At 35.7% G+C, this 20006-nt stretch overlaps 2 protein-coding genes across 2 annotated transcripts in view; both read left to right on the forward strand.

Annotated features, from left to right (window-relative positions):
• rasgrf1 (Ras protein specific guanine nucleotide releasing factor 1) overlaps nucleotides 1-13003 on the forward strand; it is a 43330-nt gene extending 30327 nt beyond the window's left edge. Inside the window, exons 15-27 of the mRNA XM_077194438.1 lie at nucleotides 552-922; nucleotides 1982-2101; nucleotides 4442-4612; nucleotides 4707-4813; nucleotides 5876-5988; nucleotides 6163-6223; nucleotides 6927-7030; nucleotides 8493-8577; nucleotides 8711-8908; nucleotides 10488-10567; nucleotides 10717-10834; nucleotides 10916-10984; nucleotides 12580-13003. Of these exons, the coding sequence (XP_077050553.1) occupies nucleotides 552-922; nucleotides 1982-2101; nucleotides 4442-4612; nucleotides 4707-4813; nucleotides 5876-5988; nucleotides 6163-6223; nucleotides 6927-7030; nucleotides 8493-8577; nucleotides 8711-8908; nucleotides 10488-10567; nucleotides 10717-10834; nucleotides 10916-10984; nucleotides 12580-12672 (1690 nt within the window). The 3' untranslated portion in view covers nucleotides 12673-13003. The remainder of the gene's footprint in view (nucleotides 1-551; nucleotides 923-1981; nucleotides 2102-4441; nucleotides 4613-4706; nucleotides 4814-5875; nucleotides 5989-6162; nucleotides 6224-6926; nucleotides 7031-8492; nucleotides 8578-8710; nucleotides 8909-10487; nucleotides 10568-10716; nucleotides 10835-10915; nucleotides 10985-12579) is intronic.
• An 82-nt stretch (nucleotides 13004-13085) lies between these two features.
• Nucleotides 13086-19605, forward strand: ctsh (cathepsin H). The gene is made up of 12 exons (XM_077194439.1): nucleotides 13086-15866; nucleotides 16143-16174; nucleotides 16304-16409; nucleotides 16511-16581; nucleotides 16663-16767; nucleotides 16842-16928; nucleotides 17991-18046; nucleotides 18178-18259; nucleotides 18331-18399; nucleotides 18473-18579; nucleotides 18924-19049; nucleotides 19223-19605. The coding sequence occupies exons 1-12, from the start codon at nucleotides 15791-15793 to the stop codon at nucleotides 19296-19298; spliced, it is 993 nt and encodes a 330-aa protein (XP_077050554.1). The 5' UTR covers nucleotides 13086-15790; the 3' UTR covers nucleotides 19299-19605.
• Nucleotides 19606-20006: the final 401 nt, after the last annotated feature.

Below are 20006 nucleotides of genomic sequence, written 5' to 3' on the forward strand. Positions count from 1 at the left end.
ATGTTTACTTATTTTCCGACCGAGAAATCCGGAGTTCTGGCATCTGGGAACAATACAAGTCAACACCATTGTGACTAAAAGTTTGCTTAGAGGTATTTCCTACTAAAGCAAGGTGGTAATTGTATCCATAACAGCTGGTGGGAGTGGCCTTGTGTGGCAACATGCCCAGTGCATTATGGGTATTGATGTTTTCCTATACTGTATTTGGCTAAAAAAAGGACTTTCTTATGTATAGGCAGCCAAGTTATATTGAAAGCCCATTTTGCCGTACCAATTTAATGTTGAAAACAGTTAATATTTTTGTGGAATCTGTGATACTGTTTTCAGGTTCAAAAGACCAGCATTAATTTGAAATAGAATTATTTATTAACATTACAAATGTCTTTACTGTGACTTTTGATCAGTTTAACTTGAATCAAACTATTTTAAAAGAATTTAATTAAAATTCCTTATATGAAATCACATGTCCGTGTGTGACACCCTCAAGAGGTTTAAATCAAGATAACATGATCATTAAATCAACCCTTCCTCCTGCTCTTTTTGACACCTAGATCCCTGGAGCTGTTTTTCGCGAGCAGCTCGAACAACAAGCTCCTCTACGGAGAGCCTCCTAAGTCGCCCCGTGCCAGCCGCAAGTTCTCCTCCCCACCCCCGCTGGCCATCACCAAGACCTCGTCCCCAAACCGGCGCCGCAAACTGTCCCTCAACATCCCAATCATCACCGGTGGGAAGGCTCTGGACCTGGCGGCCCTTAGCTGTTCCCCCAATGGCTATGCAAGCATGTACTCAACCATGTCCCCTTTCAGCAAGACCACTCTGGACATCAACAAGCTCTACGTGTCCAGCCCCGTCTCAAGCAAGATTCCCGACGAGAGCGAGGGCAAGACGGACAAGACTGATGAGGTTTCACCTTGCAAACAGGGTGAGGTCATACTGCAAAATATCAGTAGTAAATAGCAGTAGAAATGTCGGTAACACTTTAGTTTAGGGTCCAATTCTCTCTATTAAGTAGTTGCTTATTAGCATGCATATTACTAGGATATTGGCTGTTTATTAGTACTTATAAACCGCATATTAATGCCTTATTCTGCCTGAACATATTCTACATCCCTTAATCCTACCCAATACCTAAACTTAACAACTACCTTACTAACTATTATTAAGCAGTAATTATGAGATTATTGAGGCAAAAGTCATAGTTAATAGTGAGAATTGTACACCTAATCTAAAGTGTGACCAAATTTTAAATTTCTCAAAACTAATTTCGACAACACAACATAAACTAATAACACAGTGCTTTATTTAAAAAAAATCACATCTATATTATTCATATTATTATTCAATTATTATAGTCATACCATTATTATTATATTATTATTAATAATATATCAAATAAACAAAATAAAATAAAAAAGGGACATGCCATTGTTGTAATTTAATATAAATATTAAATAAATTTAATTATAGCACTGCATGTGCCCTTGCGTAACAAATACTCGGCAGTGTTATTTTAGTATCATTGATATAACATAGTTTTTGTAAATATTTTCGATAAGATATTTTGTTTTTTCTCTTTTCATTTTCATAGTAATTTTGTTTGTTTTTCTCATTTTTATTAGTGTTTCTTTCTTTTTTTTAAATATGTCTATGTAATATTTTTTATAGATTTTAGTTTTAGGTATTTTATTACTTAAACTTAAATTAAACTAGTTGCCTTGTCAACTAGCTGAATATAATTTAATATTTAATTTAATTTAATTTATTTCAAGGAATGAAAATGTTTTTTATGGTTTTAGTTAACAATAATAACACTGATGGTATTGTTACATTTTTAATTTTAGTATCACCTTGGTACCAAAGTACCAGTACTTTTAACATCCGGACTGCAAACTGTCATAATACGGTGGCTTTGTGTTCTTTCATGTGTTCGATAAGTTATGCATATAGATAACTGTAATGCCTATGACTGATTTTTTTCTAGATGGTTCAGTGAGGGAGGAAAGCGACAACGACCCGATCCAGAGTGACGAGGCAGAGGCTGAAGTATCGCCCACCAAATCACCCACCACTCCCAAAAATGTCAAATGCAAAAACTCCTCAGGTAGAAGACACTCTGTCCTAGACTTCCCTGCCATGTTGTTATCGCTCACTGACATGAAAACCAGAGCACCTGCATCTCACGCTGACAAGCCACCTGCACCCTACACACCAGCCAAATGTTGCATTTATCAATGGCTCAAAATGGCAGACTAGCTGTTTTGAGAAGGAGTGTTTAATTCAATGGTTCACTAACATTTGATTTTTCTTTTAAAGGTTTGCGCTGCTTGATTTAGCTATGTGTAAAAACTTCAAGGTCCTTAGCATTTTTGTATTCTGTTCCTGTTTCTATTTTGTTCACACATGTCGTCGTTCATGTTTTAAAGTATGTGTATCTGTAAAGATCTGAAGTGATTTTTAGGACAGAGATGGAAGACACGATTCATGCAAAATCTCATTAATTCTGTAGGTTTAAAAAAAAAAAAAAAAAGCTCAGGGAAACGCCAAAGGAGGCGTGAGTAGGTGTTTGGGAAACTTGTGGCATAGCAACCATTAGCGTGTTTTCTCTCTGCCACCCCGGTGCGGTCGATGCACTGCAACAACGCCGACTCCTTGCTCTAAAACTAACTTATATAGAGGTTCAAAGGTCAATAATGATCCCATTGTTTCATATGTGTGATGCAGTATTTCCGTCAAGCTTTGTGGCAGTAGAAGAAGAAAGCATGTTTTGGTTCCCCTTAGGTATTCTTTTCTAAGTCTTTGCTGCAGCGTGCAACAACAACTAGTTGTCTTTAAAACGCTGCTTTTGTTGTTCTCTGAGTGTGTATTTGAGACATTCATCCTAGTGAAATGATGAGGTATTTTTAGTCTCAACCATCTTGAGAACCAGAGCCCAGCCTATTGTCTTGATGAAGACGCAGTCTGTGATCTAACGTTTTGGGCCGCCACCTGCTGGATGCTTAGATGCACTACATCATTGCAGCATCATGCTCCAAAAATACTTTTTTTATGATAACATGATGCATTAGCCTGTGGAAAGTGCTTGCAAGTACAAAATTAACAGTATGGAGATAAGTGCTTATTGTGGTCTTGCTGGCAGTCGCAGACAAACTGGATAGTGGGCTTTGTTTAACAGTCGTTGGGCGCAGTAGATGTTTGTGACATTTTCATATGTCATCATCAAGGGCTTATCCATTGTGGAGATAATGTCACTGCCTCCATTATTTCTGCACGAGTCCATCTTGTCTTATTTTACACCTGCTGCATCCTTAAAGGGAAAGCACTCTGAAACACAGTAACTGTTTGTTTGGACCTTTTAGTCTACGCACAGATGACACTTTATGTCTAAAAAGTTTTAAGTACACTGCATTCATATTCTTCATACACTTCGGCTCGAATCTCTTTGAGATTACAGATTCAAAATTTTAGTAGTGCTGTTTACTTAATTTTTTTATTTAAAATATTTAATAAAAAATACAAAAACACAAATATTTAATATTAAAATTTGAAAATGCTCCTTATAAAATACATAGTTCTGATTTAGAATTCTGATTGAAATAGCTACATTCAAATTTGTTAAATGACAGTTAATAAAATTGCCACATTACTTTGCAAACATAAACAGCATAGTGTAATGATTTATATTACTAGTTGGAAGAATATTAATAATATTCAGTGGTGGACAAGTAAAATACTTTGTTACTATAACTAAGTATTTTTCAAGTAACTACTTTATCGGAGTATGTTTATTTTGGAAAACTTTTGAACTGAAGAAATCATTGATTGAATGTTCCGAAAAATGGAACTGACCATTTGAATATTTGCATACTGAACTGTGAACGCTTTCTAACGTCTTTTTGGTCATTAAATTGTGATTGGTGATTTACATTATTAACCCTTTAGCTATTCGTAGCCGCTTGTACACTGCAAAGACGGAGTTGTATTCTTTTTGAATTCTCAAACACTGCTGACAGAAAACTAGACTCATGCTGAGCATCATGACAATAACATTAATTTAGCCAGAACTTAGAGAAACTACAGTAAACTCACCTACAGCTAAAACACTATTCTTGTGCTGCCTTACAAACGCCTGTATTTTTTTTACATGCATATCTAGTTCCAGTCTTACCACTTGAAGTATGCAAACATTTATTTGTTTAAAACTCTGAACTGGTATTGAGTTACCCTCCAACTTCCCCAGCTCCACCTGTACAGATCTACTACGGGGAATTCATGTACGGCCACTCACTCATGAAAAAAAAGGCAGAATTGTGTGATATAATAAGTCACAATTACCTTTTTCATTTTTTTTTTCCTAGCAGAAACAAGCTTCCATAGCAATTAATCTCCAGTCCAAACATGCATTTAACAATCGTGTATGCTGGTTTTCTTTCTCTCTGGGCAGAATTCTCTCTGTTCTCGTACAATAATGGCATGGTGATGTCGTCCTGCCGGGAGCTGGATAACAACCGTAGCGCCTTGTCTGCCGCTTCTGCCTTCGCCATCGCCACAGCTGGTGCCAACGAGGGCACGCCAACCAAGGAGAAGTACCGTCGCATGTCTCTGGCAAGCACAGGTAGGATTCACCAATCTGTTTCAATCTCTTATAGGTTGTGGATATTTGTTGCCTGGCAGAAAAGAGATTAATGTGAATTTTGATTGGTTATCAGGGTTTCCCACGGATCAGAGGAACGGAGATAAGGAGTTTGTGATTCGTCGAGCAGCAACTAACAGAGTTCTCAATGTCCTCAGGCACTGGGTGTCCAAACACTCGCAGGTGAGATTGAGTACACATTATAATAACATTCTAAAATAAGCTGTGACCAAATAGAAACAAAAAGTATAGATTTAGATTTAGGAATAGTTTTTTAGTCTGATACTTTTAGTGTACATTTAATGTTTCTTTTTGTGCTTGTATACAATCTGTAAAGTTACAGAGCTCATAGTCTCCCACAAAAGAGGATTATTCTATGTAACAGAGAACACTGATCCAAACCTGCCTAAAGCACCTTGATCGAAGCCCAGGTGTTACTTCCTCGAACTTCTGCGTCACATTGTAAAATATTAGCATAGTGCCCGGCCAAAGGCATATGCAAAGACTTTAGCAAACTGTAGTGTTGTCGTCATGTCGTAGAGACGCTGTGTATTTAGAGTGCAAAGGCAAAAACCCTTTAGCCTTCTGAAAATGGATGAAATTAGGAATTAGCGGTATGGATTTATTTATTAAGCTGTTCTTGAGCAGTACAAACCAGAAGTTTGCTTGTTTACAGTGAACAGCTTCTTGAACCTGTAAAAGTACAACGCAGGCTATATCCAAAGTATACCACTGTGAAACGTTCTGCTCAAGTCATGCTTGCAAAGTTGGTTCTGATTGATCGGCATTTTCAGAATCCGACTCTGAGACTGATATGTTAAAACCGACGACATTATTAATTGTGTGTTTACAAATGTTTTAGAAGCCTTTGAAGCTGAAGCTCATTGTTATGATAAGGGCTTTACATTTCCCACACACGGCTGAGGTGTTTGGCCAATCACAACGCACTGGGTCAGCTGGCCAATCAGAGCACTCTGAGCTTTTCAGAAGGAGGGGCTTTTTAGAAATCAGTCCCTTTCAGAGTCTGAGAATAGAGGACCGTGTTTTTGAACATTAAATCACGTCAACCTATTCTATTACAACCTATAAACAAAAGAATGAACTTTTAAAATAGCATTATATGACCCTTTTAAACATGGTCAAATATAAACAGCATTTAAAAAAATAATAGTATTGAAAGGACTTTCTACAAAGTTATGTGTGCCCTTGCATTTGTTTGTGCATACCTGTGTATTGTGTGTGCAGGACTTTGAATCCAACACTGAGCTGAAAATGAAGGTGATTAGTTTCCTGGAAGAGGTGATGCATGATCCTGAACTTCTGACCCAGGAAAGGAAAGCTGCAGCCAACATCATAAGGTGAGTCTGCCTACACCCTGACAGATGCAATGCTCACTTGTAGAGTTAGGGATACATACAGATAAATAAAAGAGTGTGTGTTTTGTGTGCCACTTCTGTTATCTGATACACTTTTGTGCATGCAAGTCAGTCAGTGGTTTTGCTTGTAAATCATAATTTTTCTTTCTCTGACAGGACATTGACACAGGAGGATCCTGGTGACAATCAGATCTGTCTGGAGGAGGTGCTGCAGATGGTGAGCTTGGTGATTCTGAGTCATTCTTCAAATTATTTAACATTAACATATTTAACATTAATGGCTTTCACTGCTAAAACAATCAGTACTTTATTGTTTCAACATAACATATTTAAATTACTGTTCAAAAGTTTGGGGTCGGTAAGATAACGTTTTTGAAAGTACTGTATCTTATGCTCACCAAGGCTGCATGAAAAATTTGTTTCCTATTTTAATATATTTTAAAATATTATTTATTTAAGTGATGGCAAAGCTGAATTTTCTGCATCATAATTCCAGTCTTCAGTATTACCCTCAGAAATCATTCTAATATGCTGAGTTGCTGCTCATGTAACATTTTTCTTATCATTATCAATGTTGAAAACAGTCTGCTTAATAATTTTGTGGAAACTGTTATATTTTTTTCATGATTCTTTGACGAATATAAAGTTTAAAAAAAACAGGATTTATTTGAAACAGAAATCTTTAGTATCATTATAAATATATTTACGGTCACTTTTGATTAATTTTATGCATCTTTGCTGAATAAAAGTATTATTTTTTTTTATAACTTTTGAATGGTAGTGTATATCCAGAACACCACTTGTTATTACAGTGGTTTTTGGTTTAGAATGTTTCACCATTTACAAAGTTGTATAAACTGCTGAAATTCATTATTCAACATTTAATTCATTGTTATTTATCTAATTGTTATGTTATGTAGGCGGAAGGAGGAAAGTCAGAGCCTTTCGAGAATCATTCAGCTCTGGAGATCGCAGAACAGCTCACCCTGCTGGACCACCTTGTTTTTAAAGTCATACCATATGAGTGAGTGTGATTATGTTTCAATTTATTTGTTATTTACGGAACTACAGAGATAAAGTATAGTTCACTCAAAAATGTATGTCATTAATGTTGCTCCAAACCTGTATGCTGTTATTTCATGGACATTTACACTTCAAATAATCTTCACAGTTCACACAGCTCTTATTGCACTCTATATATCTATCTTCTGAAGTCGATAGATTCTCAATTCTGCATACAGCTTTGACATGAATGATATGAGGGTGAGTAAATAATTTTAAATTTTGAGTGAACTATGCATTTAACAAGAAAAGCTTAGTTACATTGTTTACATTTACATTTATTCATTTAGCAGAGAGCTTTCATTCAAAGCGACTTACAAATGAGAACAATAGAAGCTGTTAAACTAACAATATGACAACAATATGCAAGTGCTATGACACTTCCCAGTTTAATCTAATATAGTATGTGTACTTTTTTTTTTTTAAGATAATAGATATACAATAGAAAATAAAGTGTTAGTATTAATGGATCAAATGGTCAAACATTGTTTGATTAGTTTTTACATAATACTTAAAGTGGCTATATGTAGAATTCAGAAACCCTTGTTATTAGTGTCACCGGTGACCGTTAAGTGAACTGAAGCCAGCAACTGATTGTGTACACTTGTGATCACACTTGTGCACACATGTAACGAGACGTGATTTAATGCCCCGATATAATCGTTATTTGCTTAGAAGTAAAAAGAAGTTGAAAATACCTTTGCAGCGATATACTATTTATGAACATCCCGATGCAGTCCACGCTGCTGAGAGCGAAGTTTAGATGAATTTGTACTACATGCTTTCCTCTCAATAACAAAATAAGCACACAACAAAAATGACATCTTTGAGAAAACAGCAGTTAAGAAGCATCTGATCATAGCGATGTGGATTTGTTTGCACCAGTTCTGTGATTTACCGGCATCATGTCGACAGATGAGCTCATTAAAGTTAAACTGTTATGATCGTTTGATTATAAAATATATTTGAGACTATATGGTTCTGGCTACAGTATGTATGTGAGACTATAGTTTGAATGAATTCCTTTTCTTTGCATGACACATTGACGTCACAGTACAGAATAGCTCTTTCGGCATTATCCTGAACATTGGATAAGCATTTATTTCATGTATCATTGAACAGAATAGAGGGCCTAGGGAGCGCGCGTAACTGTCACATCCTTTGGATTTTCCTGGTGAAACTGGCCCGAAGTTCTTCACATAAAAATCAGTCTTACAGTTTTTCATAGACAACCTAGGAAGTTGAAGGTCTCGTTTTTTAAGATTTGTTACAAGCTGTTCACTCATTGGCAATACCAAAAGCGATTAATACATGAAAGCGGTTCTTACATATAGCTCCTTTAAATATTTGTGAAGAAATGTGAATAATCCTGCAAGCTATCAAACATAGTCTTTTTCCCTACAAATGTGTTTATTATCGTACAGGGAGTTTTTTGGTCAAGGATGGATGAAGAATGACAAAAATGAGAAAACACCTTACATCATGAAAACGACAAAACACTTCAATGATGTAAGTGTTCAATGTGAAAACATCTGGTTCTAGATAAGTGTAAATGTTCAGTTCTTGCAATGTATTTGTTGATGCACTGTCCCAAATGAAGCATAATGTGCACAATGCTGATATATTTCGGTCTCTTTTAAAGATCAGTAACCTGATTGCCACAGAGATCCTGCGCTGTGACGATGTGAATGTACGGGTAGCAGTGATAGAGAAGTGGGTGGCAGTAGCTGATATCTGCCGCTGTCTCCATAACTACAATGCTGTGCTGGAAATCACCTCATCCCTCAATCGCAGCTCCATCTTCCGTCTGAAGAAAACTTGGCTCAAAGTTTCTAAACAGGTGGAGAACTACTTGATAAAACCTTATCAAAATGAAAGTAATGATTATGGCGTTTGTTATTGAACAAAGAATGTGAGAACATGAATCATGTCAGTTTTAAGACTGTTAAAACTATTCAGACAATTAAAGGTGCAGTAAGAGATTTCTGAGAAACAGTGTTGATATTTGAAATCAACCCAAACAAACACAGCCCTCCCTTCATTGCTCCGACCTCCAAAAATAAAGCAAAGATGACGAACGAACGACAAGGAGCATGCAGTACACTAGTAAATACAAGCAAGAGTTGGATGTTGGTCGCCAGCAGCACATCAGCCCCAGACAAACAATGACACTCAGAACTGTCCTGTTTCTATAGCTAACATTACAACAAAAGCATGTCCTGGTTCTGTGAATCATAGCAAAACCAATGTTACTCAAGTATCGAGCAGAAACAACAAAACCACTGCATCTGTTTTCAGGCCTTCTCGCTTAGGTCCTTCCAGTGCTGGCAAGCTTTTCTAATATTAAATTTTCGCTAGGCAATTTTGGAGCGGCTAGCAATAGCAAGCTAGCTTTAAAAGCATTAGATCCCACCCTCCCTTCAGATTGCGCTCCAAAGCAACACCTCCTGCAAAACACATGCACTCGCAGGTCGTGCAAAGCCAGAGCAGAGTAAGCAAAGTGTCATAGGAGACGGCTTAAATTACCTCATGTCGCACAGCACTCAATGAACGTAAACAACTTACAGAGCTCTAGTTGTACCACGTGACTGCTGCAGATTAATTTCAGCATTGATATAGACATAGAAATGCATAAATCTGAGTCTGAGGACGTGAACAGCTCCAGGTAGAATGTCACAGGTTGCCGTCTCTAAATTACAGTTACGACATGGCATGAATGCAGCATTAACTCAATGTTTTGGTTCAGGAGGAACTGAAAAAGGCGGCTGTTGTTTGTTTTTGCCACTCGGTGGCTGTCTGTCTACAACTCTGGTTAGCCTTACAGAACGCGCTGATGATGTATGATGTCTGCTCGAGCAGGTGCGCGTAAGTATGGAAATACATATGGTGACAGGCAGGTAGGACATTGTTTCATTTGGACTGATCGGATGAAAATTGTTTTGCTCCTGAGACTTCCATAGACTTGAATTGCTTGATAGCAATCAATAATATAAGTGGTCTACATATAAAAAAATTACATGTATCATCTAGAGTTTCAACCAGAATATCAAAAAGTGTTTATGAAAAAAATTGCCTACCCTACATTTAACATGGGTACTAAAGCTCTTGCCTGATCATAACCCTTGATATTCCTCTGAGCTTTTCTCTTTAGTATTGTCTCTCAGCCATCTCTCTTTCTACAGTCTTTCTTCAAATCTCTCTCTTGCTCACTCTCTCTCCTCCCCCATCATGAGTGGACACGCCCCCTACTGCTGATTGGCTACAAGTGTGTTGTGCTGCTCGGTCTGATCCACTTTCAACAGCGTTTCTCAGAAATCCCTCACTGCACCTCTAAGCAATGTTTGCATGACATCCTATTGTTCATTTATTAACTGACTAGCCTGATAAAATATAACACCCTGTTTTGTTTAAATCATTAGACCAAAACAGTCATTGACAAACTGCAGAAGTTGGTCTCATCTGAAGGAAGGTTCAAGAACCTCAGAGAGGCCTTAAAAAAGTATGTTTTTTTGTTGCTGTACATGAACTCAGATCTGTGAATTTGACGAGGTCTATGAGAGATAGTGATTTTTTTTTTGGTTATGGTTATATGATATGGCAATGAAACATGATGGAATGGATAATATGTTTTTCTAATGTTTCTGCTAGTTGTGACCCTCCCTGTGTGCCATATTTGGGAATGTACCTCACTGACTTGGCCTTTATTGAGGAAGGGACCCCCAACTACACAGAGGACAACCTGGTCAATTTTTCCAAGATGAGAATGGTAGGTTTTTAGATGCGTTTCTTTAATGCATTTGGAAAAGAGTCATAGTCATTTTGTTATCATATTTTCTTGATTTTACAGATCTCCCATATCATCCGAGAAATCAGGCAGTTTCAGCAAACGGCATACAAGATTGATTACCAGCAAAAGGTATTGAACTAATGTTGGTTTGTACTGGTACAATTTTAGGTTTCATGATCAACATACTTGTCGCTGCTCGGCAGAAACCTGGTATCTCCAAAAATGCTACTTTTCTGAAATTTCTCAAAATTATGGCTTTACTGTATATGTGGCCAGACACTTGCATGTGTCAATATATTATTAATATTTTACTAAAATCCAGCTCAATGGCAGTTACAAGGTTTTTGATGAATTTCCGTGAATTTCAGACATGTGTTTTGTCTGTCATTAGAACAGATCTGAGGCAGTAAGTGCATTGTGATTCACATTATGTTTTTATCAACTTACAGGATATAAAGTTTATTGTACCTATGGGGGCTCTCAGGTTTTTCTGTTATTTGGCCATAATCTTTCAAGTGTTTCGCACAGGCTATTTAAGACAGTATTGGCCATGGGTGCTTCTCATTTCTTATTTGTGCATCCGAGTTTCCTTTCCTCGCTTCCTTTCCTAGCGCCTCAGCTCCTCCCCCTGTAGGTTGTGAGGGAAGGACGCAAGGAAAGAAAATGAGGACGGAGGAATCGAATGAAAGCTTTTTTTATACATTGGAATACTTGATCACTTGAGCGTCACTTCACAGCGTCATCAGCAGCGCTCAAAGCATCTGCCCTTATGTTGTTGAAGTTTGTTTATTTAAGAAATTCATAATGAATAATAATAAAGCAAGATACCCTGTTGAAATATGTGAGATGTGTGGTTTATATAAACTGCATAGGTAAACTATAATTTAAAAAGATTGTGACCGATGTGAAGGGGGAGGAGAATGTATACGTGCGTCACGTTTAGTCAATGGAACAGTTCCACATAGGATACACCTGTGTATCCTCGCTCATGACTCCTCTGAAAGCCTCCTCACTTCTCGATCCTCGACTCCTCGCGGTGCAATTAGAGAATTGAGATATCCTTCAAGATGGCTGTGCTTGATTGGTTTCTGGGTCATAGGATGGAGGAAAGAGGAGCGAGGAGACGAGGAGGGATATTGAGAAGCAACCCATGACTTAACAACAAAATTTAGATTAAGACACTCTTCTCCACTCCCTAAACACATAAAACATTAGCCTTTATATATATATAGTGTTTCTTGAGTTATAAAAACGCTTTACTTATTCAAACCAACAGTTTTTTATTTGCATTGCAATCAAGCAGAGATGATCCAAAATGCGTGCGGCACTTCATTCACGATAGAGGCGGGGTGGAGTTAACATGTTTTACAGACAGCTTGAGGATCCAATGAAGTTACGAGGTTTAGTTGCAAGCTCTTTTTTAATACTTTTTAATGGTTAGATATTTGCAAAACAGACAGACACAATGCAGGAACACATCACGGTATCTCTTCAAAGCCGTTCAATCACAGAATCTATTTGAACTTCTAACCTTCACTAACATTAACATACCCATTTTCTGAAAAACTACTGAAAAACCTGTAGGTATTTTAGCGTATTGCATTTACAAGAATATATTCTCTTTTCTCTAGGAAACTTGAATCAATATTTGAGCTGTTTTCACAGTGTAGTTTGCATTGAAGCATCACATTCAATATGAAACTGATACTGCGTTTGTCTTCCAGGCAGTACTGTATTTACTGGACCAAAGCTTGGTAATGGATGAAGAAGGCCTGTATGAAGCCTCTCTCAGAATTGAGCCTAAAGTGCCCAACTGAAAAAAGGCTCTGCTTAACGTCTACAAAATGTACAGACACCACGCTCTCTACTGTATACATCCATGTGTTCTGTTATATACTGTAACATGATTATTACTCCTGGATGTGTTCCTTGTTTTTAGTTGTAACCAAATGTTGCCTAATTGTTTCAGATCTTTCACCGAGGACTTAACTGTTGATTTCAGCCTTTGTTCTTTAGGGAATCATATTTTATCCCCATCCAGATAATTTAACTGTACTTACAACAGGATTTAATTCAATTCTATTTCAAGGTGCAGTTGTCTCTTTAATTGATCAGGCTCATCCACATCACCGTAATGAAACAAGAAAAGCAGGAAGGAGCATTTTGAGATTTTAATAAATGCATGTAACTATTTTACGGTATATGCATACCATGTAGCAATGGGGAAAGCAGATATATTCCTGTATACAACCAAGCGTATAGAAACACTTATACTGTTATACCATTATAATCCAAGGCACACGTCACTGTACTTAGTTGAACCAACTCCAGCATTTTTACATGAATTGGTTGCCATAATTAACGTCCATTCCCTGATTTCACAATGCCTAAACTGCCATAATATTTTTTGAACAGTTTTGGCATGACTTAATAAATAAAGCAGTCAGTGTGTAGCTTGGTAATTATAATACATTAAACGGCAGTGTAAGTCTCCTATCTGGCAAAAAGAATTTTCATCTGTCCTTGCATGAAGAATTTGTTAATTTTGCAGCAATTTATTTATTTATTATTTATTATTTCCTCAGCCCAAAATTAGACTATTTCTTTACAAAAAAAGCAAGGACTATTAGATCAGCCTTATATTTTTGAAACTAGTCGTTTAGTGATTGTTTACCCATGTAATGTTTCTGTTGCTCACAGCCGCATTTTGGGAAAAAAGGTATTCTGGGTTCAACACTATCCTTCTACACCAGATTATCCAGCTATTGTACATTTACAGACAATCTATGTTCTTCTTGCTGTTCCAGTGATTGTGGGACGTGACTAAATATCACTTTGTAAAATGCATTGTTGTTTAAGAGTATGATCAAAAGTGAATGACCTTCCCGCTTGCAGCATACAAAGGGTATTTTTGTAGTCCTAGAATAAAGACGTAGGGTTCTGCATCCTTACCTTAAAAAAGAAAGAAAAAAAAACAGACCGTAGAAACATTTTTGTACAAACATTGTCAACTCGCCACACAGAAAAGTATTCTGTATATTTTGTACATGCAGCCCTATGTATTTCTTAACATGTACTAGTTTAAAGCACACCTCTTTAAAGCGTTGTATCCTATGCTTAAACACTCAATGCTATATGATTTGTGATTTTTGAAACCATGATCTAGAGGTAGAGGACTTTAAAGTGTTTTGCATATACTGTAATCCTGTCTATAATCATTCTCTTAGCAGGAATATAGTAATGTAGTGCTTATTCTGTGAATATTTGTATGTATTTTTACTATGTACAGTCTGGAAACACTAATCGCTCATGTGGCAGGCATGCAACACTGTATCAGCCAGAAACTTTAAAAAGGATATATATATATATATATATATATATATATATATATATATATATATATATATATATGTATATATGTGTATATATATATATATATATATATATATATATATATATATATATATATATATATATACTGTATACACATCTATGTGCACATACTCTTATAAATGATATATAAACATACAAACAAACATTTTGCTGTTAGCAATACCCAGTGGTATGAGAATTATCTTTCAACCCTTAAGTTTATTTCCACGGCTCGGGAAATATTTCCAGTTTTGTACAAAAAAGAGAAATGAACAGAAAAGAAAAAGAAAGAAAAATAAACTGTATGTTTCCTGATTACCTCTTGCTAATAAATCTATTCTATCTCAGGGGGATATTGCTTCCTTGTATGTGGTTTTTGTCATGCACACTTTATTTTGCTCTCTGGAAGATTTGGTTATAAGCAGTGTTGGTGAAAATTACTTTTAAAAGTAATACATTACAATATTTTGTTACTCCCTAATTTTGTAACTAATTGTTTTACTTTTTAATGGAAAGTAATGTGTTACTTTTTCTCATCTGGTCTGGGCAGGCTCTTTTACTCCAAAAGTTAAATGAATAAGTCTGAGACTGAAGGAAACCTAAACAAACATTTCAGCTGTGCTGCCATTCGGGATTGAAGAAGAATAAGACGCAGGAGAAGAAAGTTCAACACTCTTACATAAGTAATAATAAATAAAAAAAAGATGAAACAAATGTGAGGTATATCTAAAGTTATTTTTGCCTCTTAGTATGGTTGAATAGGATCATCGAAGGGGATATTGCCTACAATATAGTAGGAAAGTATATAATTTCGGATGCAGCCCATGAGTGCACGTGAAGTGTGCCATTTGGGACAGAGCCATTGTTAATATACATAATATACACATAGTCATTGTTAACACTTTAGTTTAGGGTCCAGTTTTCACTATTAACTAACTAGTTGCTTATTAGCATGCATATTACTATTGGATGTTTAGTAGTAGGCCTACTTATAAAGCACATATTAATGCCTTATTCTGCATGAACATATTCTGCATCCCTTAATCCTACCCATTACCTAAACTTAACAACTAAGTTACCTTGCTAACTATTAATAAGCAGTAATTAGGAGTTTGTTAAGGCAAAAGTCGTAGTAGCTATAGGCTAAAGTGTCGTTTTCAGGTAACTGGCTGAAACACTGGCTGAATTTGCATTTATCGCAATATTATGTCTAGTAGTAACTCAGTTGCGTGACACTGGTCATGTGATGTCAACGTTGCAGCTACTGAGGAGGGGGAGGGGGGCGACCCCAGTAAAAGAAGGGGCGACCAGCTCCATGTAGCCTAGCTAGAATAAAACAGCTTTGTACACTTCATTAAACTGATATATAATCTAAAAAAAATGCTGTTCATTTCTTTGTGTAAAACGTTTAATTAGCTAAAGAATATTGAGTGCACCTTTAACCCGAAGCCCAGAGGACAGTAAAGCCCTCCCTCGAGTAGGAGGAGTGCTAAAGCATGTGATGAGAATGAGATACATAAGCTATTCTAATGCTGGTGTTATGAGTTGCTCGCAGGGGTGAAGATGAACAGGTTGATTTTGTTGGTGCTGTTTGCGGTTCTATATCAGGTACACACAGTGCCTTTGCACACTGAAGAAGGTAAGATCTCAAACCAGTTTTTGACTTTGAACTTGTTTTTCTTACGCGCGCCGCTGCGTACTTTCGCTTTTAACTATTTGTCGTAAGTCTTGGTTCAGTATATATATATATATATATATATATATATATATATATATATATATATATATATATATATATATATATATATATATTGAAATAGAAGAGGATTAAAATACAAATGCATGGTGAAGGGGGGAAAAAAGTATTGAACTGTTGTGTGCAGCACCAAAATAAAAATATAATTATTTGTTGCAGATGAGTTGCTTTTCAAATCATGGCTGTCTCAGGTAAGAATAAATAGTTTTTTAATTGTTTGTTCATATCGCCAATGTAAATGTAAGGCGGCACTAAAGGAAGGAAGTGAAAGTTAGAAAGAGGAAGAAAAGTAACCCCTTTTATTCTGTTTAATTTCGCAGTATAATAAAAAATATGAGATAAATGAATATTACCAGCGGCTGCAGATATTCCTGGAAAACAAGAAGACGATTGAGCACCATAATGCTGGAAAACACACGTTTTCAAGTATGACTGATATAATCTAACTTACAGAATGTTGTGAAAACGTTCATGTTTAGGTTATGAAAACACATTAAAATCACATGTTATTTCTCTGCACTTTACAGTGGGACTGAACCAGTTTTCAGACATGAGCTTTGCTGAATTTAAGAAGTCCTACCTCCTGACAGAGCCTCAGGTATTATTTTTGACCGCCTCTCGTGATCAATGAGGAAATAGGAAAGTACCACAATTCATGAACATTTTTACAATCTGACAGAACTGCTCAGCCACTAGAGGGAATCATCTGAGCAGTAATGGTCCTTATCCTGACATGATTGACTGGAGAAACAAAGGGCACTTTGTAACTGATGTCAAGAATCAGGTATCTTGCTTATCTTGTCCTAATAATCCTCTAAAACTATAATATTGGTGGTTTAATCAGTGACACTGTTTCAGGGACCTTGCGGCAGCTGCTGGACTTTCTCCACCACAGGCTGTCTAGAGTCCGTCACTGCTATTGCCACAGGGAAACTCCTACAACTAGTATGTACATTTTGATTTGAATTTATCATTAGATTAGTAGTAATGTCTTATATACCTATTTAGTACCAACATGCAGTAATTACTGTATACCACAGTAAGTAATATAATACCACTGTAATATACACGACCAGTCTAAAGTTTCAAATATTTTTTTGAAAGAAGTCTCATATGCTCACCAATGCTGCATTTGCATTTATTTGATTAAAAATACAGTAAAAGCAGTAATATTGTGAAATATTATTGCAATTTAAAATAATTGTTTTCCATTTAAACATATTTTAAAATGTGTTATATTCCAGTGATGGCAATCATTGCTCCAGTCTTCAGTGTCACATGATCCTTCAGAAATCGTTATAATTTGCTGATTTGCTTCTCAATAAATATTTTTAATATTATTATTATCAATGTTAAAAGCAGTTTTTGCTGCTTAATTTTTTCGTGGAAACTGTGAAACACTACCATTCAAAAGTTTGGGGTATGATTTTAAAAAAGATACAAAAATGAAAACTTTTATTTAGCAAGGATGCATTAAATTTATCAAAAAATGACAGTAAAGATATTTATAACGTTACAAAAGATTTCTGTTTCAAATGCATGCTGTTCTTTTGAACTTTCTATTCATCACAGAATCCTAAAACAAATGTATCATGGTTTCGACAAAATTATTATTATTATGCAGCAAAAACTGTTTTCAACATTGATAATAATAATAACTATTTTTAATTACTGATCATCAATAATAATTGACAATAATAAGTTACTGAGCAGCAAATCAGCATATTAGAATGATTTCTGAAGGATCATGTGACACTGAAGACTGGAGTAATTCAGCTTCGGGAATAAATTCCATTTTAAATAGAAAACCGTTCTTTTAAATTACAACCATATTTGACAGTATTACTATTCTCCCTGTATCTTTTAATCAAATAAATGCAGCTGTGAGCATAAAAGACTTCTGTCAAAAACATTTTAAAAAATCTGAATTGTTCCAAATATTTGAGCAATAGTGTAAAACATAAGGTTATTAACCTCTTCTTGTTCCTGTTGTGCATTGTTTTAAAGGCAGAACAGCAACTTGTCGATTGTGCAGGTGCTTTCAACAATCATGGCTGCAACGGGTGAGTTAGATAAATGCATCTTATGTCAAAAGCCATAGATTCAGATTGTGTTGGATTTTATTTTATGGTTCTAGGAATCTCAACTGTAATATTGTATAAATAACATTTTACTCCTGTCACATGCTTTTTAGTGGCCTCCCAAGTCAAGCCTTTGAGTACATCATGTACAACAAAGGTCTCATGACAGAAGAAGATTACCCTTACAAGGCTAAGGTGAGTACTTTACTCTTTTACCTATTGTTTTAACTTATAAAGTCATGATATTTCTTCTTACTCGCTTGTAGGGCGGGGAATGTAGATTCAAACCACAGCTGGCTGCTGCTTTTGTGAAGGAAGTTGTAAACATCACAAAGGTAAGTGATGGTCCATATGCAAATATTAATAAAGTTGCACATCTTCGCTCTAACTGCAAATTTCTGTTTTTAGTATGATGAAATGGGTATGGTGGATGCTGTGGCCAGGTTGAACCCTGTCAGCTTTGCATATGAGGTGACAAATGATTTCATGCACTACAAAGATGGAGTATATACCAGGTAGGGACGAAATATATGCCTTTGCTCTCTTAAACATTTAGGCTAACAATATGAAAGAAAACACTACTTAAAATAAAAATATTTGTAATTATAATAAATTAGTGCTGTCAAATTGATTAATCGCGACTAATCACATGCAACATAAAAGTTTGTAATTATATATAGTGTGTGTGTGTATATATGTATACATATATACGTTTATATGCGATTTATCGATTTGACCGCACTCATTTATTATAATTACAAATATTTTTATATTAAGTAGTGTTTTCTAATATAATTTTATACTATTTTTATTTGTGACAGTTCATGGCAATTTCTGTAATATTCTGACTATTTTATAGCACTAAGTGTCACAACACTACTGACATGGTGAACCACGCAGTGCTTGCTGTGGGTTATGCTCAGGAGAACGGAACTCCGTACTGGATAGTGAAGAACTCCTGGGGAACACACTGGGGAATTAACGGGTCTGTATGCAAGACTTTATCAAATAAAGGAGATTTCCTTAAATGTTATGCTACTGTAAGGTTGAAAAATAAAATTGAGATTATATATGAACACCTGAGCAAGTTGTCCTCCCATAAATTTGTTGTCATTTTTAATTATTTTAATTAACTAATATATTTTTTTTCCCATACAGATATTTCTACATTGAGAGGGGAAAGAATATGTGTGGACTTGCTGCGTGCTCATCCTATCCTTTACCTTTGGTGTAAATAACTGAAAATGATATACTTTTACCATGAAAAGGGAGATGAGTTATTACATTTTACTCTCACACAAAATAATTGTATGCACAATGGACAACATCTTCATTGATGAGACATAATAGTCTGTATCAGCTGTCAGTAAATCAGTTGAATACTTAATCAACTATATGTTCACATTCATTAAAAAAAATAACTGACACTCCATTAGCTATTAATATGCTCATTGATTTGTTTACTTCGTTAAAATCAAGATTTTATAATGGTCATGTTTGCAACCGAAATTATTGTACTGAAATAAAGATTTTCTTAGGGATTGTGTGTGTGTGTGTGTGTGTGTGTGTGTGTGTATTTTTATAGATTACTTATCAGCATAATGGTGTTCATCCATTGACTAAAGCTTAAAAACGGATTAAAACAAATAAAAGTTTAAAAATGCAAAAGACACTGCCACTCCGAGTACTGCCCCCCCTCTTGTATTTAAATGTAAGTGTATTAAAATTACTTTAAAAAACACAACATTACTGTATATCACCGATGGAATATGCAAATAATGTGCAATTACACAGCAAGCCAGTAAGTGGCGACCTAAATCCACATCAAATGTTTGAGTTACCACAACGTGCACCAGAGAGGGAAGCTCTCCGGGTTTTGTTTGTTTTTTGTTACAGTCTATAGTTGAGACAAGATTAAAACGCCATTGAACAGAAAATGATA

Source organism: Siphateles boraxobius, unplaced genomic scaffold (genome assembly GCF_051911475.1).
Source record: "Siphateles boraxobius isolate OS27281-9 unplaced genomic scaffold, OSU_SipBor_1 32, whole genome shotgun sequence".
Classification (NCBI taxonomy): Eukaryota; Metazoa; Chordata; class Actinopteri; order Cypriniformes; family Leuciscidae; genus Siphateles; species Siphateles boraxobius.